The following is a 24,459-nucleotide window of genomic DNA, read 5'->3' as shown; positions in this document are numbered from 1 at the left end:
CCTGGACCTGGTATGAGGTGTAAGTACCTTAGGCAGCTTCCTACAACCAAGTATTGCTTGGGTCATGAATAGTGTGTGTATGCCGCAGTAGATGTGTCTAAGGCGCCAGGCATCTCATAGTAGGTATGTATGAGAGGTCATAGAGGATGCAGAGTGATCATGGCTTACCCTCTTGTGCAGTAGTGATGGTGTCATGTAGAGGATCAATGATTAGATTAAGACCCCCCCCCCCCCCCCCCCCCCCCCCCCCCCCCCCAACACACACAGTCCATACGCCCCATTTTAGTCATAAGAGATAAGAGTTTGTAAGAACTTAGGGTAACAACGTTGGGGGCATAAATATTGGCCAAGAGTATCTGATGTCCCATTATGGTTCCTGTAACCAATATGTATTTACTGCTTTCAGCCTGGTGGTAGGATGAAAGGGGGAGGCTTTTTGGGATTAGTATGCAGGCGCCCAGTACTAACGTAGCAAAAGAAGCAGCAGTGTGGGCCCGAGGTGGAGGTGAAGATGTGGGAATTCCCAGCGGGGAGGCGTCTCCCTTGCAGGAAGCCTTCCTGCGCGCCGTGTCGAGATAGGTATTGCAACACCTATTTACCCTTGCGGGGATTATCGAGGCCCCTGATGTTCCATGAAAGGAAGGTGAATTCTGCCATCAACTCCTTATACGCCTTGTGGCATCACTGTGGATTAGTGTGGCAAAAAAGTGTATGCGCAGTGAGCCTTACTGTGGAAGGATGTAACATAACAAAAAGAACGAACAACCAAACGACACCCTTCAATGGGTGCACACACTCCCTGCCCCTCCCCCCCCCCACTACACACACGCACGCACACACACACACACACCTCCCCCTACACCCCCCGCCCCTCCCCGTCAGAGAATCCCTTGAAGAAGCCCTGAAAACAAATAAAGGTATAAAATCGTAATAGTGGACACCACTGGGGTGGCAATTCTGGGATTGACTGGCCTGTGCTTTAAGGTCCTTATTCTAGGTGGCTACTGATTTCAGGAGATGCTCCAGCTTCTCAAGGCGTGTAGTAGTTGTAGTGGCACCATCTTCTAGGCTGGAAATGCTTTCCTCCGCACTGTCCAGTTGCGTATTCTGACGGTCTAGCTGCCTCTCTATGCAGTCAAGGTAGCCGGCAAGGGTGTTAAATCTGCCATCTATTGCACTGAATCCAGCATGCAGTTCTGCCATAATGGTGTCAGTGATGCACACATGTCCGACGTCACGACCCCTAGTAGCACCCAACTCCATCATAGCCACAATCTCTGGAGAGTCCTTGAGTCTTGGTTTTTCAAATAGCAGTTTTTGTTGTTTGGGGTCCCTTCACACCACGATTAGTGGGAGGAAGAGGGGACCCCCAACTGAAACGCTCTAATGTTGAATTGGGCTGGGCACACGTAGTTGGACTGGATGTTGACACTCAGGGGAAAATGGTTGGTACGCTTAGTCTCCCATTGGAGTCTGGATGTGGAACAACGGAGGAGCAATTCAGCAAAGGTGGAAATGTAAGCCCCTGTAGTTGGGTCCAGCTGAATCAGTCTGAGTGATCGCCGCTGCAGTTGGGTGAGAAGATGGCAGATGTGAGCTAGGCCCTTATGATTATTTGATGTGGGAGATTGGCCGATTGGCCTGTGGCAGTGACAATGGGCGACTGGTAGTCCAGTGGCAACTGGACTTCGGCTAGACCGGAGAGGACTTCGTGGGACATTAACCTTGCAACCTGAACTCGCTTACCATCCTTATGGACTCCAGAATCCATGCAGGAAGACCCCGTCGACCCTTTCTCCTCCACAGCATCCTTGGAACATATTCAGCATCTTTCATCCCTTGCATCAGCACCACTCAATAGGAATCTATTGCAAAGTGGAAAAAGTATCTGGAACTGCTGAAAGGCTACTTCTTCTTTGAAAGTAACTGTTCTTGAGGACCTTGCTGGTCCCCCTGGCTAGCTCCTTGCCAGAGCTGGTCGAAACAAGTACTTCTAACTGACCGCATTGACACTTATTAAGTTTTCTTTGAAAAAGTTTTGAAGTGCCTAGTTTGTTGACTTTGCAAAGATTTGTTTGTGGTTGAGCGACATTGTAATGATATATTATTGGTTGTAAAATGTATCTCTCTATAAGCCTCTGGTGGATCTTTTTCTTTCTAGTGTCTAAAATACTATGAAAATGCAGTTTTTTTTTTCTAAATTGGTGTCAGATTTCGTGTGTGTTATGTTGATTTCTTTAGTTGTTTTGGTGCTGTTTAAATGCTTAACACGTGTTCCTCCGTGTAATCCTTGCTGCTCAGTACCACAGCTACACAGGGTGAACTGAGGAGTTTGCAGACTAATCCTATTGGACCTAAAGGGGTTGATAAGTGTATTACACTGTGAGGTTGCACAATCACATCATGTAATAGAACCCATTTCCTTATAGTGGTCAATACACTGCTGGTAGAAGTCTGCAGGGTAGCCATCTGAAGTAGTCCTGGACCTTAGCTGCAGACGCTAAGGCCACTACAGTCATAGTGTAAAGTGGTGCTAAAGAACCTGTTTTGCTAAAAGAACAGCTCTTTGCTTACCTCCTTTTTGTTTACTGCTTGGTTCCTCTATTCATATAGCTTCATGTAAAAGGTCCTGTGCTTTAGAAGAATATCTTACTTGCCTGTTTAGGTGATTCACCAGCATTGGTATATTTTATAGATTAATGTGATGCCTGAATATTCTCCCAGCCATACTTGGCACCCTTTAGTAAAATAAACCTGGAACATTTTAAGTCCTTGCATAGGAGATCGTTTACACTCAACTGAGCCCACTTTTACCCACCTGTAGGAAGTTGGCTCTGTATGTGCTATTTCAAAGTAAGGAATAGCATGCACAGAGTCCAAGGGTTCCCCTTAGAGGTAAGATAGTGGCAAAAAGAGATAATACTAATGCTCTATTTTGTGGTAGTGTGGTCGAGCAGTAGGCTTATCCAAGGAGTAGTGTTAAGCATTTGTTGTACATACACATAGACAATAAATGAGGTACACACACTCAGAGACAAATCCAGCCAATAGGTTTTTGTATAGAAAAATATCTTTTCTTAGTTTATTTTAAGAACCACAGGTTCAAATTCTACATGTAATATCTCATTCGAAAGGTATTGCAGGTAAGTACTTTAGGAACTTCAAATCATCAAAATTGCATGTATACTTTTCAAGTTATTCACAAATAGCTGTTTTAAAAGTGGACACTTAGTGCAATTTTCACAGTTCCTAGGGGAGGTAAGTATTTGTTAGGTTAACCAGGTAAGTAAGACACTTACAGGGCTTAGTTCTTGGTCCAAGGTAGCCCACCGTTGGGGGTTCAGAGCAACCCCAAAGTCACCACACCAGCAGCTCAGGGCCGGTCAGGTGCAGAGTTCAAAGTGGTGCCCAAAACACATAGGCTAGAATGGAGAGAAGGGGGTGCCCCGGTTCCGGTCTGCTTGCAGGTAAGTACCCGCGTCTTCGGAGGGCAGACCAGGGGGGTTTTGTAGGGCACCGGGGGGGACGCAAGTCCACACAGAAATTTCACCCTCAGCGGCGCGGGGGCGGCCGGGTGCAGTGTAGAAACAAGCGTCGGGTTCGCAATGTTAGTCTGAGAGATCTCGGGATCTCTTCAGCGCTGCAGGCAGGCAAGGGGGGGATTCCTCGGGGAAACCTCCACTTGGGCAAGGGAGAGGGACTCCTGGGGGTCACTTCTCCAGTGAAAGTCCGGTCCTTCAGGTCCTGGGGGCTGCGGGTGCAGGGTCTCTCCCAGGCGTCGGGACTTTAGGTTCAAAGAGTCGCGGTCAGGGGAAGCCTCGGGATTCCCCTCTGCAGGCGGCGCTGTGGGGGCTCAGGGGGGACAGGTTTTGGTACTCACAGTATCAGAGTAGTCCTGGGGTCCCTCCTGAGGTGTTGGATCGCCACCAGCCGAGTCGGGGTCGCCGGGTGCAGTGTTGCAAGTCTCACGCTTCTTGCGGGGAGCTTGCAGGGTTCTTTAAAGTTGCTGGAAACAAAGTTGCAGCTTTTCTTGGAGCAGGTCCGCTGTCCTCGGGAGTTTCTTGTCTTTTCGAAGCAGGGGCAGTCCTCGGAGGATGTCGAGGTCGCTGTTCCCTTTGGAAGGCGTCGCTGGAGCAGGATCTTTGGAAGGCAGGAGACAGGCCGGTGAGTTTCTGGAGCCAAGGCAGTTGTCGTCTTCTGGTCTTCCGCTGCAGGGGTTTTCAGCTGGGCAGTCCTTCTTCTTGTAGTTGCAGGAATCTAATTTTCTAGGGTTCAGGGTAGCCCTTAAATACTAAATTTAAGGGCGTGTTTAGGTCTGGGGGGTTAGTAGCCAATGGCTACTAGCCCTGAGGGTGGGTACACCCTCTTTGTGCCTCCTCCCAAGGGGAGGGGGTCACAATCCTAACCCTATTGGGGGAATCCTCCATCTGCAAGATGGAGGATTTCTAAAAGTCAGAGTCACCTCAGCTCAGGACACCTTAGGGGCTGTCCTGACTGGCCAGGGACTCCTCCTTGTAGCTTTCTTTGTTCCCTCCAGCCTTGCCGCCAAAAGTGGGGGCCGTGGCCGGAGGGGGCGGGCAACTCCACTAAGCTGGAGTGCCCTGCTGGGCTGTGACAAAGGGGTGAGCCTTTGAGGCTCACCGCCAGGTGTCACAGCTCCTGCCTGGGGGAGGTGTTAGCATCTCCACCCAGTGCAGGCTTTGTCACTGGCCTCAGAGTGACAAAGGCACTCTCCCCATGGGGCCAGCAACATGTCTCTGGTGTGGCAGGCTGCTGGAACTAGTCAGCCTACACAGACAGTCGGGTAAGTTTCAGGGGGCACCTCTAAGGTGCCCTCTGGGGTGTGTTTTGCAATAAAATGTACACTGGCATCAGTGTGCATTTATTGTGCTGAGAAGTTTGATACCAAACTTCCCAGTTTTCAGTGTAGCCATTATGGTGCTGTGGAGTTCGTGTTTGACAGACTCCCAGACCATATACTCTTATGGCTACCCTGCACTTACAATGTCTAAGGTTTTGTTTAGACACTGTAGGGGTACCATGCTCATGCACTGGTACCCTCACCTATGGTATAGTGCACCCTGCCTTAGGGCTGTAAGGCCTGCTAGAGGGGTGTCTTACCTATACTGCATAGGCAGTGAGAGGCTGGCATGGCACCCTGAGGGGAGTGCCATGTCGACTTACTCATTTTGTTCTCACTAGCACACACAGGCTTGTAAGCAGTGTGTCTGTGCTGAGTGAGGGGTCTCTAGGGTGGCATAAGACATGCTGCAGCCCTTAGAGACCTTCCTTGGCATCAGGGCCCTTGGTACTAGAAGTACCAGTTACAAGGGACTTATCTGAATGCCAGGGTGTGCCAATTGTGGATACAATGGTACATTTTAGGTGAAGGAACACTGGTGCTGGGGCCTGGTTAGCAGGGTCCCAGCACTCTTCTCAGTCAAGTCAGCATCAGTATCAGGCAAAAAGTGGGGGGTAACTGCAACAGGGAGCCATTTCTTTACACCACCCATTTCCGTCCTTCAGTAGTACTTTACTACATAACCTCCCCTGTTAAGGATCCAAGTGCGTCCTGTATAACATGTACTACCAAAGAAACCATGAAGGTTGGGCATGTGACTTTATAAAAGATACCTTTGCTGCACAACACCCTTTTGAAGCGAGTCACATTTTTCTAGCCTTCTACCATTAGGATAGATATTCTAAACCTCGTTCTCCTTCCAAGGGGTGGCAGGTACCTTTGTAAAATCAAAGATGGTTGGCATGATAAACAAAATCACCCCTCCTTATGTTGTTACTTATTGGGCTCTGGTATGAAAAGGTGTCATTCTGATTAAATGATCTTCCTGCAGATTTGTCATGGTGTGGATATTGTTTTTTCCCCCAAGCAGTAGCTCCCCTGCAACACTAGGTGGTGCCATGCAGCTATAACATCGACTTGGCCCACTAAATGTGATGACATTGGTGTATGTGAGGTTTCAATAAAGAAATTATTCAACTTTCCGACAGAGACAAAGTCAAATGTCTTATAAGATTTCAGGGTTTAAAACCTTCTGCAGATGGTGCAAGATATTGTTGTGGAACCCACATGACCTTTGCATTTGGAGTCTCTGGCCTATTATTACCCCTTGGCCTTCGAATCATGTTCCTTAATTGCACCTAAAGGCATAAAGGAGTTGGAAGAGGAGCATTATTTGGCGAAAGGATGCAGTGAAACGCAAAATTGTTCACCCTCTGGAAAGTCTCCTGACATGTAATGATCACCCAAACTGTCTTACGACAAAAACAGTATTGCTATTTGCTCTTTTCCATGCTTATGAAAATGCCATATAGGCAAGGTGAATGGGTATCTGGCAGCTTTGTTTCCCCTTGTATGCTCACTTAAGCAGGGTGTTTTCTAGTACCCTGAGGTATTTGATATTGGTGTTGAAGTTTAAGCTAATGTAATATTGTTCTCCCAAGTTACAAATGTATGTGGCCATTATGTCCTGATTGGAAATAGGAGTTGAACATGCAGTTTTATAAGCAGCCGTCGGTCTATTTCTGTTAAACAATGTAGTGTTAAAATAACTGCCTCAAATTGGATGCCGTTCTGGAGTCAGTTTGATCAATTGGTCCTTCAATATCTCTTGTGTAAAAAGATGTTGATTCTCAGAAACGTCTCCTCAGTGGCTACTGCTTTGGGAATGTAAGGTGAGGAATCTATAGGAATACATTACTAATAGAAGAAAACGTTTTTCCTTCTGGGACATTCGCTGTGGTGGTTGCTTAATCTTCCTTGAAAGTTTTCATTGTCCTCTTTTTGCTCTGAAAATTGATATTTGTGATTACTTGTTTGTTTTTGTACAGCTCCCCCTCTTTCAACCTCGGCTCTGTTGGGTGGGAATGAAATAGACCTGACCTTTCTGGCTTGGGTGGGACTTTACAAAGTAGTCCTGTCACGTCATGGATGACATTGCATCTTCCACACCCCAAAGCTGCTTAGGTGCCACCAGGCATCAAAAAGGGCACTGATGAATTTGGAACCAGTCATACTCGCTCCCTATGCAACTTCATCTGACTTTGAAATCTAAGCTTTGAATTGACAACCTGCACAACAATTTCTTTTTTGTTTTACATATATATACATATATATATTTAAGGTTGGCTTCTTAGGCCTTGTTTGGTGCCTGTACTCAGTGAAATAATGGTGCAGAAGAATGTTTTAAACGTGAAACTGTTCTTTTTTGTGTTAAGATTAACATATTTGTCTTCCTTTTTCACTAAGGGGCAATGCAATTTTCAATGGTAATCAAGGTGGAGTTTATATCTTTGGCGATGGAAGAGGACTTATTGAAGGAAATGACATATATGGTAACTTAATGTTAAAATATTTTTTCTTGTTTTTTACTAATGTGCGCTAAGCATGCTCAAAAACCTATCTTATCTTATTAGGTAATGCGCTTGCAGGAATACAGATTCGAACAAATAGTTGTCCTATCGTCCGACACAACAAAATACATGATGGACAACATGGTGGCATTTATGTGGTGAGTTTAAAACTCCAGCTCCTAAATCAGTACAGGCTTTCTTTTTCAAAACAAGAAATCTACTAACTCTAATCTGATAATTTGTACTTTATTTCCTGAAATCTGTGGACCACATCTTGTTACTACACAGTATATTTGAGGAATGCAAAATGCTTAATTTAGGTCCATGCATCTTTATAATATGGAAGAAGTGAGTGGTGGGGCCAGATCACAGTGAGATGCATAGCTAAAAGAATACGCCAAATGTATGGGGCTCTATGAGCGCGTCGGTTAGACATGGCATCCGAGTCGTCGGAACAGACACCCTACATTTTTGGAGCAAGCGCAGACTGCAGTTTCCATTGCAGATTCTGATTCTGACCAAGACTCCAATGGGGACAGCCAATTGCCAGCAGCGCAGTACGTGAGTGCGCCAGCCTCTTACCATCACCAAAAAACATCCAAAAAGACATCACAAATAGTCTTGGGTCGACCACTGCTTTCCGGCCATGGTCTGACCCGAAAGATACATCTCAAAGTCCAATCCTTGGGTTCGGCACCTAAAAAGACCAAGATGCATTCAGCGTAGACCAAACAGCGCTCAACACCTGTTGCGGGATTGACTTGAAGAGTGGAGGTTTCCACTTCTGGGCCGAAACACCCAACATCCATTTTGGAGCTAAAAAACCTACCATCTATTTCAGAGTGAACATTCTCGGCCCGGTTAAAGCACTTGGTCTCCAAACTTTCGAAGCTAAAACCTGTTTGGAAGAAATATGCTGCAGAGGAATCTTCAGAAATAAGGCCCATACTTGAACTGATGGATGATAAACAGCGCAAAATCCATAAAGATACTGGTAGGATTACTGCTTCTCCTCTTTCTACAACTAAGAGGAAATTATCTTTCCAAAAGACTTTAGAAACTGGGCCATCCCCTGCAAAAATATTCAAGCACAAGGAGAAACCAAAGGCAGTACGTCAGCCTTCACCACCACATTCTCCTTTGCGTCCCACTTCTCCACCACCCTCCCCTACACAAATTTCTCCACAATCCCCTGTTTCTTCACATGGGGATCAGTTGGGTGGCACTCCTTACAATGTAGACCCTTGGGATTTGTATGACACAGACCCTATTCCATCTAATGATCCTGATTTATACCCCACTAGGGCATCTCCACCTGAAGACACCACTGCCTATAATCAGGGCATGGCTAGGGTAGCTGCATATCACAATGTGCAGTTTCACTCAGATCTTTTTTATTTAACACACTATCCTGTCCGCACAAGGAGTATCGATGCCTGCCAATGCTCCCAGGCATGCTTAAGCATGCAGATAACATTTTTAAATAGCCAGTGAAGGCTAGGGTACTTACACCAAGGGTGGACAAAAAATACAAGGCTGCACCATCAGATCCACTCTATCACACAGTTGCCACCTGATTCGGTTGTTAGTGCAGCAAGAAAGAGGGTAAATAGTCAGTCCACCGGGGTTGCTCCTCCCCCATAAAGAAAGCCACAAGTTTGATACAGCAGGGAAGAGTGTCATCTCAAACTGCAAATCAATGGAGAATTGCCAATTCCCAGGCTCTTTTAGCCATATATGATAGAGCCCACTGGGATGAAATTGAGGAGTTCCTACAATATATCCCACCAGACCACCAAAAAAGAGCACAGCAAATAGTTACTGAGGGACAGGCCATCTCCAACAACCAAATTAGATCCACCCTAGATGCAACAGACACCGCAACCAGGGGTATTAACAATAGTGTTATCATCAGAAGGCATGCATGGTTGCGTACTTTAGGATTCAAACCTGAGATATAACAGGCTGTTGGGACCAGAGGTGGATACCACCATAGAAAAATTTAAAAAGGACTCTGAAACAGCTAAGGCTATAGGTGCCTTTTATGCAAAACCTGTTTGGGGTACTTTTTGTAGGCCACAGTTCATAGGTGGTTTTAAACCATCACATCAGAGCCCTCCACGTCCCAACAAAGTAGCAACAACAATATTACACCAGAGTCTTTCAGAGGATCCTACAAAGGAAACAACTTGAGAGATAGTGGCAAATCCACCACCACAAGGGGTGCTTCCACCTCATCCAAACAGTGAGTCTGTACGCATCCCCACACAGTATACATCTCCTGTGGGAGGAAGACTGCAAAATTTCTACTAACAATGGCACAAAATTACATCAGATCAATGGGTATTGTCAATTATCCAGAATGGTTATTGCCTAGAACTAATCTCTACTTCATCAAACATTCCCCCTCGCTCCCACAGGCTTTCTCTAGAACACCTCAAATTGTTAAAACAAGAAGTAGAATCACTTCTACTCAAAGGTGCAATACAGATGGCACCTATACCTCCACAAGGGACAGGAGTATATTCTCTATACTTCCTTACACCAAAAAAGGATGGTACTCTCAGACCAATCCTAGATCTCTCAATCAGTACATTCTCTCAGAGCATTTCCATATGGTCACTCTTCTGGATGTCATTCCCCTATTACAAAAACAGGACTACATGACCGCTTTAGATCTAAAAGATGCTTACTTCAGTATTCACATACATCCAGCTCATCGCAAATACCTAAGATTTGTCATAGCAGGCAAGCACTAACAAGTCAAAGTGCTACCGTTTGGAGTAACAGCACCAAGCGAATTCACCAAATGCCAAGCAGTAGCTTCAGTATACTTCAAAAGGCAACTGTAAGGAAATGCCTCCTTGGCATGGTTACCCCCTGACTTTTTGCCTTTGCTGATGCTATGTTTTGAATTGAAAGTGTGCTGAGGCCTGCTAACCAGGCCCCAGCACCAGTGTTCTTTCCCTAACCTGTACTTTTGATTCCACAATTGGCACACCCTGGCACCCAGATAAGTCCCTTGTAACTGGTACCAAGGGCCCTGATGCCAGGGAAGGTCTCTAAGGGCTGCAGCATGTATTATGCCACCCTAGAGACCCCTCACTCAGCACAGACACACTGCTTACCAGCTTGTGTGTGCTAGTGAGAACAAAATGAGTAAGTCGACATGGCACTCCCCTCAGGGTGCCATGCCAGCCTCTCACTGCCTATGCAGTATAGGTAAGACACCCCTCTAGCAGGCCTTACAGCCCTAAGGCAGGGTGCACTATACCATAGGTGAGGGTACCAGTGCATGAGCACTGTGCCCCTACAGTGTCTAAGCAAAACCTTAGACATTGTAAGTGCAGGGTAGCCATAAGAGTATATGGTCTGGGAGTCTGTTTTACACGAACTCCACAGCACCATAATGGCTACACTGAAAACTGGGAAGTTTGGTATCAAACTTCTCAGCACAATAAATGCACACTGATGCCAGTGTACATTTTATTGTAAAATACACCACAGAGGGCACCTTAGAGGTGCCCCCTGAAACTTTAACCAACTATCTGTGTAGGCTGACTGGTTCCAGCAGCCTGCCACACTAGAGACATGTTGCTGGCCCCATGGGGAGAGTGCCTTTGTCACTCTGAGGCCAGTAACAAAGCCTGCACTGGGTGGAGATGCTAACACCTCCCCCAGGCAGGAGCTGTAACACCTGGCGGTGAGCCTCAAAGGCTCACCCCTTTGTCACAGCACCGCAGGACACTCCAGCTAGTGGAGTTGCCCGCCCCCTCCGGCCCCCACTTTTGGCGGCAAGGCCGGAGAAAATAATGAAAATAACAAGGAGTCGTCACTGGCCAGTCAGGACAGCCCCTAAGGTGTCCTGAGCTGAGGTGACTCTAACTTTTAGAAATCCTCCATCTTGCAGATGGAGGATTCCCCCAATAGGATTAGGGATGTGACCCCCTCCCCTTGGGAGGAGGCACAAAGAGGGTGTACTCACCCTCAGGGCTAGTAGCCATTGGCTACTAACCCCCCAGACCTAAACACGCCCTTAAATTTAGTATTTAAGGGCTCTCCCTGAACCTAGAAATTAGATTCCTGCAACTACAAGAAGAAGGACTGCCTAGCTGAAAACCCCTGCAGAGGAAGACCAGAAGACAACAACTGCCTTGGCTCCAGAAACTCACCGGCCTGTCTCCTGCCTTCCAAAGAACTCTGCTCCAGCGACGCCTTCCAAAGGGACCAGCGACCTCTGAATCCTCTGAGGACTGCCCTGCTTCGACGACGACAAGAAACTCCAGAGGACAGCGGACCTGCTCCAAAAAGACTGCACCTTTATCCAAAGGAGCAGCTTTAAAGACCCCTGCAATCTCCCCGCAAGAAGCGTGAGACTTGCAACACTGCACCCGGCGACCCCGACTCGGCTGGTGGAGAACCAACACCTCAGGGAGGACCCCCGGACTACTCTACGACTGTGAGTACCAAAACCTGTCCCCCCTGAGCCCCCACAGCGCCGCCTGCAGAGGGAATCCCGAGGCTTCCCCTGACCGCGACTCTCTGAAACCTAAGTCCCGACGCCTGGAAAAGACCCTGCACCCGCAGCCCCCAGGACCTGAAGGACCGGACTTTCACTGCAGAAGTGACCCCCAGGAGTCCCTCTCCCTTGCCCAAGTGGAGGTTTCCCCGAGGAAGCCCCCCCTTGCCTGCCTGCAGCGCTGAAGAGATCCCTTGATCTCTCATTGACTTCCATTGCGAACCCGACGCTTGTTCTAACACTGCACCCGGCCGCCCCCGCGCCGCTGAGGGTGAAATTTCTGTGTGGGCTTGTGTCCCCCCCGGGGCCCTACAAAACCCTGCCCTCCGAAGACGCGGGTACTTACCTGCTGGCAGACTGGAACCGGGGCACCCCCTTCTCTCCATTGAAGCCTATGCGTTTTGGGCACCACTTTGAACTCTGCACCTGTCCGGCCCTGAGCTGCTGGTGTGGTAACTTTGGGGTTGCTCTGAACCCCCAACGGTGGGCTACCTTGGACCAAGAACTGAACCCTGTAAGTATCTTACTTACCTGGTAAAACTAACAAAAACTTACCTCCCCCAGGAACTGTGAAAATTGCACTAAGTGTCCACTTTTAAAATAGCTATTTGTGAATAACTTGAAAAGTATACATGCAATTGAAATGATTCAAAGTTCCTAATGTACTTACCTGCAATACCTTTCAAACAAGATATTACATGTTAAATTTGAACCTGTGGTTCTTAAAATAAACTAAGAAAATATATTTTTCTATACAAAACCTATTGGCTGGATTTGTCTCAGAGTGTGTGTACCTCATTTATTGTCTATGTGTATGTACAACAAATGCTTAACACTACTCCTTGGATAAGCCTACTGCTCGACCACACTACCACAAAATAGAGCATTAGTATTATCTATTTTTACCACTATTTTACCTCTAAGGGGAACCCTTGGATTCTGTGCATGTTATTCCTTACTTTGAAATAGCACATACAGAGCCAACTTCCTACAGCAACATATACATGAATTTCCCTATCTGGACGAGTGACTCATAAAAGCCAGCACTATTCAAACTTATCAACAACACACACAATACACAATCAATACCCTTCACAATTTAGGGTTTACAATCAATTACCAAAAATCTCCTCTCCAACCAAAGCAAATACAACCGTATCTGGGAGCCATTCTGAATACTCGGTCAGCATTAGCGTACCCAAACCCACAAAGAATTCAAGCTTTCCACAATCTCCTTTCTCAAATATAATACAATAAAATTTGCACAGTAAAGTTTATCATGAAACTGTTGGGAATGATGGCATCATGCATAGCAATAGTACTAAATGCACTTCTAAACATGAGACCCCTACAACAGTGTCTCTTGCAACAGTGGTCTCAGACACATGGTCCACTTCACGATCTAGTGTTGCTGGACCGCCAAACTTACAACTCTCTTACGGCCATTTCAGGAACTTGTGCCACAGACCATAATCACCACTGATGCATCAATGACATGTTGGGGAGCCCATCTCAACAATCTTAATATACAGCAGAGGTCTTCAATCTGGGGGTCGTGACCCCTGGGGGGGGCGTGGAGTCCTGGAAAGGGGGTTGGACATTCCCCCAGCCGATTGTTAAAATGCCTCAGGTGAACTTTGATTTATTGAGTCTCCTGTGCTGTGACCTTCATATCAGGGTGCAGAGACAGCTAAGGAGGCCTTCACACCAGGGCACCTGCTTCTTGAATGAAATGCAAATGTGCTCTGCAAGCTTATCTGCAAATGTAAGGGGTAATCTGCAACTGTAAAGGATGCTTGAGAGCTTATCAAATCACTCAACGCTTTTTGATAACAAACATTTTATTCTTTTTTAGGGGTAGTGCGAAGAGTTAAGAAGTGTGTGTGCTTTTAATTGTAGTAATACAGCACTTACTTCACCTGAAGGTGTTGAAGGGACAACTATTAAAAAATAGGTATTGCATATGCTCTGGTATTACTTAAATCTACATTTTGGAAGCACAGTTTTATCTTAAACCTTTTTGTAGTGGTCTATCTTATACTGCGTGTAACACGTAAAAAATAAGGCCTTACATATTCACAGTGCTTTCTGTCACTGGCTGTGACCTTGTGGCACTAAACATACATGTCACTATTCTCAACTGCACCAACCAAGATTTAATTCTATCCCTCTCTGGTTACACACAACCACTGCGGTGCATTAACTAATAGAGGTTTCCTAATGCACTACAGTGCATTTCCAGCTGAGTAACAACTTTCTTTTATTAATTTTTCATTTAAGCTGGCTGTTATTTTATGTGTAGCTACCTGACGGGGAAAGACTTAAAAACAAAAAAAATATTGTTGGGTTTATTTATGAGAGGCTTGCGCTGCTGGAGCATCACTTTTTTGACGTTTCAGCAGCACAAGCCTCCCAGTCATACGTATGAGGTGACACAAAGCCACCCTATGTGGTTTTGAATGGCCTCATAGATATGGAGTAAGGCAAGGCAGCGCAAGCCACTGCATTGCCTTACTTTGTGTCAAGGAGAGGTTCCATGGGCGTTGTGGTGGGGGTTCCCAAGCAACACCAGTGGATTTTGACGCTACCCCCGTTTTACAAAATCACGTAAACTGGAGCAGTGCCAAAACCTTATGCCTCCCCAGAGCAGGCATAATGAGGAGAATTTTTTTAATTTCTCCTTCTTTTTCCTCTTCATGTCTGTTGCTATCTGCCACACATATAGAAAGAGGTACAGTGCCTCTCTGGATTGTTTTTGTGTAGCAAGGTGCCCCTTCCTGCACAAAAACATTCCTGGCTACGTTGGTGCTAGGAAGAAAATTGTGCCCCAGCGCAGGGGGAAAGGACAGAAATGCACTGTATTTTATAAATACAGTCCGTTCCTGCCCTTTTGTATTGGCATTGGGCAGTGCAGCAAAAAGACTTGTGGCACTGCCCTACGCCAAATCCTCATAAATGAGGACCTTTTGTTTTTAGCTACACCTTTTGGCACGCACCCACACTCACTGAACTTTGATTTGCTAAACACTGTCCCATTTAGAACAGACAATTTGCAAATGGGCAATTCACAATCTCATTCAGATGCTAGCAGAGTTTATCCGTTGGATACACAACCAACTAGCGGACTTCTTAAGCAGGACCCAGCAACAAATACATGAATGTGAGATTCACCTACAAGTAATTCGACTGTACTTTCGCACGTGGGTCATACCAGACCGACTTCTTCGTAACAAGCGAAAATACAAAATGCCCAAACTTTGCATCCAGGTACCCACACTCTCAATCCAAGGGCAATGCTCTATGGATCAACTGGTCAGGGATATTTGCTTACGCTTTTCCCCCTCTCCCACTAATTCCATTTCTGGTCAACAAAATCCATCACACCTCCCTCACAATAGTACTCATAGCTCCCACGTGGGTATGTTAACACTGATACATGGATGCTAATGGATCTATCTGTGGTACCACATCACAAGCTCCCAAACAGACCATACCTATTGACTCAAAATAAAGTTCAAATCTGGCATCCCAATCCCAGTTTGCTGAACCTGGCGATTTGGCTCCTGGAGTCCTAGAGTTTGGATATCTACAGCTTCCATCAGAATGTATGGACATTCTAAAGGAAGCACGCAAACTCACAACCAGACCGTGCTATGCAGCTAAATGGAAACGTTTTGTATACTACTGTCAACCCAAAAACATTGATCCACTTAAAGCATCAGCCCAAGATATTGTCTGTTACTTGCTTCACTTACAAAAAGCAAATCTGGCATACTCATCTACTAAACTTCATTAAACAGCAATATCAGCTTACCTCCAAAACAGACAGCATACTTCTCTGTTATGGAAAGTCTTAAAAGACTTGTTTCATCTAGGGCCCCACCAACTCTAGCATGAAATCTTAACATCATGCTCACGAGACTTATGGGTCTACCATTTGAAGCCATGCATTCTTGCACGCTCCAGTTTCTCTCGTGGAAGGTTGCTTTTCTAGTAGCAATTACTTCCTAAAGGAGAGTTAGTGAAATCCAAGCATTCACTTTAGAAGAACCATTCTTCCAAGTTCACAAAAATAAAATATTGCTTAGTATAAACCCAAAATTCCTACCAAAAATCGTTTCACCACTTCACATCAGTCAGCGGAATTGCCAGTCTTCTTTCCACAGCCAGATTCAGTTGCCGAAAGAGCTCTTCACACTCATGATGTCAAGAGCTCTCATGTATTACATAGCTAGAACAAAAGACTTCAGAAAATCTAAGCAACTTTTTGTAGCTTTTCAGCAAACTCATAAGGGTAATCCTGTTTCAAAACAGGGATTAGCTAGATAGATAGTATAATGTATTTAAACTTGCTATCTTAAAGCTAAAAGACACTTGTTAGTAACTCCTAAAGCACATTCTACTAGAAAGAAAGGAGCTTCAGTGGCATTCTTAGGAAATATACCAATGGCAGACATATACAAAGCAGAAACATGAGCCACACCACACACATATACTAAACACTACTGTGTGGATGTGTTCTCGCCAACAGGCAAATGTTGGTCAAGCAGTGCTTAAAACACTATTTCAAGCTACTCCAACTCCTTCAGGCTAGTCACCGCTTTCTTTAGGAGGGGACTGCTTTTCAGTCTATGCGAATCATGTGTATCTGCAGCTACACATGCCATTGAACGGAAAATGTCACTTACCCAGTAGACATCTGTTCGTGGCATGTAGTGATGCAGATTCAAATGCACCCTCCCTCCTTCCCGGTATATATATATATATATATATATATATATATGTGTGTGTGTGTGTGTGTGTGTATATATATGTTCGATGGCATGTGTAGCTGCAGATACACATGCTGTGCATATCCCACCATCTAGTGTTGGGCTCGGAGTGTTACAAGTTGTTTTTCTTCAAAGAAGTCTTTTCGAGTCACGAGTTCGAGGGACTCCTCCCATTTCGGCTCCATTGCGCATGGGCGTCAACTCCATGTTAGATTGTTTTCTTTCCACCATCGGGTTCGGACGTGTTCCTCTTCGCTCCGTGTTTCGGTTCGGGAAGTTAGTTATATCTCGGAAAATTCGACGGTATTGTTTGCGTTCGGTATCGGGTTAGTTAACACATATCGACACCGAATTAAAGAAGAGCTCCGGTAGCCCTTCGGGGCTTCTACCCCCCGGCGGGGCCTGGTCAGCCCAACCGCGTGTGTCTTTAAGGCTCATGGAACGGACCCCATTCCGCTTCTGCCCCGAATGCCATAACAAGTATCCATACACAGATCAACATCTGGTCTGTAACTTGTGTTTGTCCCCAGAACACAAAGAGGATACTTGCGAGGCCTGTCGGGCATTTCGGTCAAAGAAAACGCTACGGGACCGGAGAGCTCGAAGGCTTCAAATGGCATCAGCACCACCAGGACACCACGACGTCGAGGAAGAAGAAACTTTCTCCATTGCAGACTCTGACTCGGACGAGCCCGAAACAGAGCAGATGCCGAAAACCGTGAGTAAACCAGCCCCGGGCAAAACTCACGCCAAAATCATAAAGGCCCAGGGGCCGCCACTGCCGGCAGGCCATGGCTTAACCCGTAAAATCGGTGACCGTCCATCGGCACCGAAAAAGGGCACACACACGTGTCGAAGTCATCCGACTCCGGTCGAGATACTGGCACAGAACATACTCGATACCGAGACTCTGGTTCCGACCAAACTCGACATCGAAATACCGGCACCAAGATAAGTCGGCACTGAGAGATCGGAACACCGAAACCAAAAAAAGTGGCTTCGGAGCCAAAAAAGACGGTAGAAAAAGTTTTGGTGCCAAAACATCCAGCTTCGGAGCCGTAAACAAGGTCCTACTCCGAAGAACAAGGTCTTTCAGCACAACTGCAAGGCCATAAATTTGGACAAGAGCTAGAAGCAGGGGAGCCAGATTATACACAAAGAAGGCTCCATATTCAAAAGGATACAGGGAAAACAAGAACTCTCCCTCCTATAAGGATGAAAAGGAAACTAGCTTTCCAAGACAAAGAAAAACAACCACAAGCAAAAGTGGCAAAAGCAGTAACTCCACCTCACTCTTCACCACAACCATCACCACACCACTCACCGCAACCGTCACCAATTGCAACACCCCCTATGATGCAATCTCCAACGCACACATGGATGAGCCAGGATGACCCAGATGCATGGGATCTCTATGATGCGTCTGTATCAGACAATAGTCCAGACTGCTACCCTGCAAGACCATCACCACCTGAAGACAGTACTGCCTACACGCAGGTGGTGTCCAGAGCAGCGGCTTTTCACAATGTGGCACTGCACGCTAAACCCATCAAGGATGACTTAATTTAATACTTTGTCGTCGACACACAGTCAGTACCAAAGTCTCCCAATGTTACCAGGGATGTTGAAACACGCGAAACAAGTATTTCAAGAACCCGTCAAAGGCAGAGCCGTCACACCTAGGGTGGAGAAAAAGTACAAGCCTCCCCCTACAGACCCAGTGTACATCACACAACAACTGACACCGGACTCCGTAGTAGTGGGCGCAGCACGTAAAAGGGCCAATTCACACACCTCTGGAGATGCACCACCACCCGACAAAGAAAGTCGAAAGTTTGATGCAGTGGGAAAGAGAGTTGCAGCACAAGCGGCCAACCAATGGCGCATTGCCAATTCACAAGCTTTATTGTCGAGATATGACAGAGCTCATTGGGATGAAATGCAGCACTTTGTAGAACATCTGCCCAAGGAGTTCCAAAAGCGTGCACAACAAGTGGTGGAAGAGGGCCAAAGTATCTCGAACAACCAGATACGATCGGCAATGGATGCAGCGGACACAGCCGCAAGAACTGTGAATAAAGCGGTCACTATTCGGAGACACGGATGGCTACGCACCTCTGGATTTAAACCAGAGATCCAACGGGCTGTGCTTAATTTGCCTTTTAACGGACAGCAGCTGTTTGGGCCGGAGGTGGACACAGCTATAGAGAAGCTGAAAAAGGACACTGATACGGCCAAGGCCATGGGCACGCTCTACTCCCCACCGAGCAGAGGCACATTTAGGAAGACACAATTTAGAGGGGGGGGTTTTGGGCCCAAAGCACAGAACTCTCAACCTCACAAACAAGACCCACATACCAGAGCCAATCTCAAAGAAGAGGCTTTCGGGGACAATACAGAGGCGGACAGTTCCCTAAAACTAGGGGAAAGTTCCAAGGCCCAAAGACACCTCAAACTAAAAAGTGACTTCAGTATCACAAATCCCCAACACAACACCAGTGGGGGGAAGACTCACAGATTATTACCAGATTTGGGAGGAAATAACAACAGATTTGTGGGTCCTAGCCATTATCCAGCATGGTTATTGCATAGAATTCCTACAATTCCCACCAAATGTACCTCCAAGAACACACAACATGTCCAAACAGCACTTAGATCTATTACAAATAGAAGTCCAAGCGTTGTTACAAAAAGACTCAATAGAACCAGTACCCAACCATCAGAAAGGAACAGGTGTTTATTCCCTGTATTTTCTAATACCCAAAAAGGACAACACTCTGAGACCCATCTTAGATCTCAGAACACTAAATCTTTACATCAAATCAGATCACTTTCACATGGTGACACTTCAAGACGTAATCCCCTTGCTCAAACAACAAGACTACATGTCAACTTTAGATCTCAAAGATGCGTACTTCCATATACCCATACATCCTTAACACAGGAAATACTTAAGGTTTGTAATCCAAGGAGTACATTACCAGTTCAAAGTGTTACCATTCGGGATAACAACAGCACCAAGGGTATTTACAAAATGCCTTGCAGTACTAGCTGCACATATCAGAAGACAGCACATACACGTATTCCCGTATCTAGACGATTGGTTAATAAAAACCAACACTCAGGAACAGTGTATTCAACACACAAAATACGTCATAGAAACCCTTCACAAACTGGGTTTCTCACTAAACTACCAAAAATCACACCTACAGCCGTGTCAAATACAACAATACTTAGGAGCAACAATCAACACAAAAAAAGGGATTGCCACTCCAAGTCCACAAAGGGTACAAGCATTCCAAAACGTAATACAGAGCATGCACCCAAACCAGAAGTATCAGGTAAAATTAGTGATGAAACTACTAGGCATGATGTCCTCATGCATAGCCATTGTCCCAAACGCAAGATTACACATGCGACCCTTACAACGGTGCCTAGCAACACAATGGACACAAGCACAGGGTCAACTTCAAGATCTAGTGTTGATAGACCGCCAAACACACACCTTGCTACAATGGTGGAATCATGTCAATTTAAATCAAGGGGGCCTTTCCAAGACCCAGTGCCTCAACACGTAATCACAACAGATGTTTCCCTGGTAGGGTGGGGAGCACACCTCAAACAACACAGCATCCAGGGACAATGGGACATTCAGCAAAAACAACTTCATATAAATCAGCTGGAACTACTAGCAGTGTTTCTAGCATTGAAAGCATTTCAACCGCTAATAGCCCACAAACACATTCTTGTCAAAACAGACAACATGACAACAATGTATTACTTAAACAAGGAGGCACACATTCATCACAACTGTCTCTCTTAGCACAGAAGATTTGACATTGGGCGATTCACAATCATATTCGCCTAATAGCGCAATACATCCCAGGAATTCAAAACCAGTTGGCAGAAAATCTCAGTCGAGATCACCAACAGATCCACGAATGGGAGATTCATCCCCAGATACTACAAACCTACTTCCAAAACTGGGGAACACCGCAAATAGACCTATTCGCAACAAAAGAAAACGCAAAATGCCAAAACTTCGCATCCAGGTACCCACAGCCTCACTCCAAGGGCAATGCGTTATGGATGAGTTGGTCAGGGATATTTGCTTACGCTTTTCCCCCTCTCCCACTCCTTCCGTATCTAGTAAACAAATTAAGTCAAAACAAACTCAAACTAATACTAATAGCACAAACTTGGGCACGACAACCTTGGTACACAACACTACTAGACCTGTCAGTAGTGCCTCATATCAAACTACCAAACAGACCAGATCTGTTAACTCAACGCAAACAGCAGATCAGACACCCGAATCAGCATCGCTCAATCTAGCAATCTGGCTCCTGAAGTCTTAGAATTCGGACACCTAGACCTTACACAAGAATGTATGGAGGTAATCAAACAGGCTAGAAAACCTACTACAAAGCATTGCTCCGCAAATAAATGGAAACGATTTGTTTATTACTGTCATAATAATCAAATTCAACCATTACACCCGTCCGCTAAAGAAATTGTAAGCTACTTACTACACTTACAAAAATCTAAGTTAGCCTTTTCATCCATTAATATACATCTCAAAGCAATTTCTGCTTATCTGCAAATTACACATTCAACTTCACTATTTAGAATCCCAGTCATAAACGCATTTATGGAGGATCTAAAAAAGATCATTCCACCGAGAACACCACCAGTTCCTTTGTGGAACCTCAATATTGTATTAACACGACTCATGGGTCCACCATTCGAACCCATGCAATCTTGTGAAATGGAATACTTAACTTGGAAAGTAGCCTTCCTAATAGCTATCACATCTCTCAGAAGAGTAAGTGAAATACAAGCCTTTACCCTACAGGAACCCTGTAGGAAGTTGGCTCTGTATGTGCTATTTCAAAGTAAGGAATAGCATGCACAGAGTCCAAGGGTTCCCCTTAGAGGTAAAATAGTGGTAAAAAGAGATAATACTAATGCTCTATTTTGTGGTAGTGTGGTCGAGCAGTAGGCTTATCCAAGGAGTAGTGTTAAGCATTTGTTGTACATACACATAGACAATAAATGAGGTACACACACTCTGAGACAAATCCAGCCAATAGGTTTTGTATAGAAAAATATCTTTTCTTAGTTTATTTTAAGAACCACAGGTTCAAATTTAACATGTAATATCTTGTTTGAAAGGTATTGCAGGTAAGTACATTAGGAACTTTGAATCATTTCAATTGCATGTATACTTTTCAAGTTATTCACAAATAGCTATTTCAAAAGTGGACACTTAGTGCAATTTTCACAGTTCCTGGGGGAGGTAAGTTTTTGTTAGTCTTACCAGGTAAGTAAGACACTTACAGGGTTCAGTTCTTGGTCCAAGGTAGCCCACCGTTGGGGGTTCAGAGCAACCCCAAAGTTACCACACCAGCAGCTCAGGGCCGGTCAGGTGCAGAGTTCAAAGTGGTGCCCAAAACGCATAGGCTTCAATGGAGAGAAGGGGGTGCCCCGGTTCCAGTCTGCCAGCAGGTAAGTACCCGCGTCTTCGGAGGGCAGACCAGGGGGGTTTTGTAGGGCACCGGGGGGGACACAAGCCCACACAGAAATTTCACCCTCAGCGGCGCGGGGGCGGCCGGGTGCAGTGTTAGAACAAGCGTCGGGTTCGCAATGGAAGTCAATGAGAGATCAAGGGATCTCTTCAGCGCTGCAGGCAGGCAAGGGGGGGCTTCCTCGGGGAAACCTCCACTTGGTCAAGGGAGAGGGACTCCTGGGGGTCACTTCTGCAGTGAAAGTCCGGTCCTTCAGGTCCTGGGGGCTGCGGGTGCAGGGTCTTTTCTAGGTGTCGGGACTTGGGTTTCAGAGAGTCGCGGTCAGGGGAAGCCTCGGGATTCCCTCTGCAGGTGGCGCTGTGGGGGCTCAGGGGGGACAGGTTTTGGTACTCACAGTCGTAGAGTAGTCCGGGGGTCCTCCCTGAGGTGTTGGTCCTCCACCAGCCGAGTCGGGGTCGCCGGGTGCAGTGTTGCAAGTCTCACGCTTCTTGCGGGGAGTTTGCAGGGTTCTTTAAAGCTGCTCCTTTGGATAAAGTTGCAGTCTTTTTGGAGCAGGTCCGCTGTCCTCAGGAGTTTCTTGTCGTCGTCGAAGCAGGGCAGTCCTCAGAGGAGTCAGAGGTCGCTGGTCCCTTTGGAAGGCGTCGCTGGAGCAGAGTTCTTTTGGAAGGCAGGAGACAGGCCGGTGAGTTTCTGGAGCCAAGGCAGTTGTTGTCTTCTGGTCTTCCTCTGCAGGGGTTTTCAGCTGGGCAGTCCTTCTTCTTGTTGTTGCAGGAATCTAATTTCTAGGTTCAGGGAGAGCCCTTAAATACTAAATTTAAGGGCGTGTTTAGGTCTGGGGGGTTAGTAGCCAATGGCTACTAGCCCTGAGGGTGAGTACACCCTCTTTGTGCCTCCTCCCAAGGGGAGGGGGTCACATCCCTAATCCTATTGGGGGAATCCTCCATCTGCAAGATGGAGGATTTCTAAAAGTTAGTCACCTCAGCTCAGGACACCTTAGGGGCTGTCCTGACTGGCCAGTGGCTCCTCCTTGTTATTCTCATTATTTTCTCCGGCCTTGCCGCCAAAAGTGGGGGCCGGGGCCGGAGGGGGCGGGCAACTCCACTAGCTGGAGTGTCCTGCATTGCTGTGACAAAGGGGTGAGCCTTTGAGGCTCACCGCCAGGTGTTACAGCTCCTGCCTGGGGGAGGTGTTAGCATCTCCACCCAGTGCAGGCTTTGTTACTGGCCTCAGAGTGACAAGGGCACTCTCCCCATGGGGCCAGCAACATGTCTCTAGTGTGGCAGGCTGCTGGGACCAGTCAGCCTACACAGATAGTCGGTTAAGTTTCAGGGGGCACCTCTAAGGTGCCCTCTGTGGTGTATTTTACAATAAAGTGTACACTGGCATCAGTGTGCATTTATTGTGCTGAGAAGTTTGATACCAAACTTCCCAGTTTTCAGTGTAGCCATTATGGTGCTGTGGAGTTCGTGTAAAACAGACTCCCAGACCATATACTCTTATGGCTACCCTGCACTTACAATGTCTAAGGTTTTGCTTAGACACTGTAGGGGCACAGTGCTCATGCACTGGTACCCTCACCTATGGTATAGTGCACCCTGCCTTAGGGCTGTAAGGCCTGCTAGAGGGGTGTCTTACCTATACTGCATAGGCAGTGAGAGGCTGGCATGGCACCCTGAGGGGAGTGCCATGTCGACTTACTCATTTTGTTCTCACTAGCACACACAAGCTGGTAAGCAGTGTGTCTGTGCTGGGTGAGGGGTCTCGAGGGTGGAGACCTTCCCTGGCATCAGGGCCCTTACAAGGGACTTATCTGGATGCTAGGGTGTGACAATTGTGGAATCAAAAGTACAGGTTAGGGAAAGAACACTGGTGCTGGGGCCTGGTTAGCAGGCCTCAGCACACTTTCAATTCAAAACATAGCATCAGCAAAGGCAAAAAGTCAGGGGGTAACCATGCCAAGGAGGCATTTCCTTACAAACCCTTTATACAAATACACAAACATAAAGTGGTTCTCTGCACAAATCCCAAATTTTTGCCAAAAGTTATATCACTGTTCCACTTAAACCAAACTGTGGAACTCCCAGTGTTTTTTCCACAACCAGACTCTGTAGCTGAAAGAGCATTACATACAATAGACATAAAAAGAGCTCTAATGTACTACATTGATAGAACCAAACAGTTTTGCAAAACAAAACAATTGTTTGTAGCTTACCAAAAACCTCATACAGGAAATCCAATATCCAAACAAGGCATTGCCAGATGGATAGTG

The 24,459-nt window shown here is 46.2% G+C and overlaps 1 protein-coding gene across 2 annotated transcripts in view; it reads left to right on the top strand.

Moving 5' to 3' along the window:
* The window catches only part of FBXO11 (F-box protein 11), a 608,024-nt gene that overhangs the window by 329,430 nt on the left and 254,135 nt on the right, over window positions 1-24,459 (top strand). For both annotated transcript variants that reach the window (XM_069234039.1, XM_069234040.1), the window contains exons 13-14: window positions 7,268-7,353; window positions 7,435-7,529. In XM_069234039.1, coding sequence (XP_069090140.1) covers window positions 7,268-7,353; window positions 7,435-7,529 — 181 coding nt within the window. The remainder of the gene's footprint in view (window positions 1-7,267; window positions 7,354-7,434; window positions 7,530-24,459) is intronic.

This window comes from Pleurodeles waltl, chromosome 5 (assembly GCF_031143425.1).
Source record: "Pleurodeles waltl isolate 20211129_DDA chromosome 5, aPleWal1.hap1.20221129, whole genome shotgun sequence".
NCBI classification, from domain to species: Eukaryota; Metazoa; Chordata; class Amphibia; order Caudata; family Salamandridae; genus Pleurodeles; species Pleurodeles waltl.
Note: the sequence above shows the minus strand (reverse complement) of the source record. Positions and strands in the feature narration are given on the sequence as shown.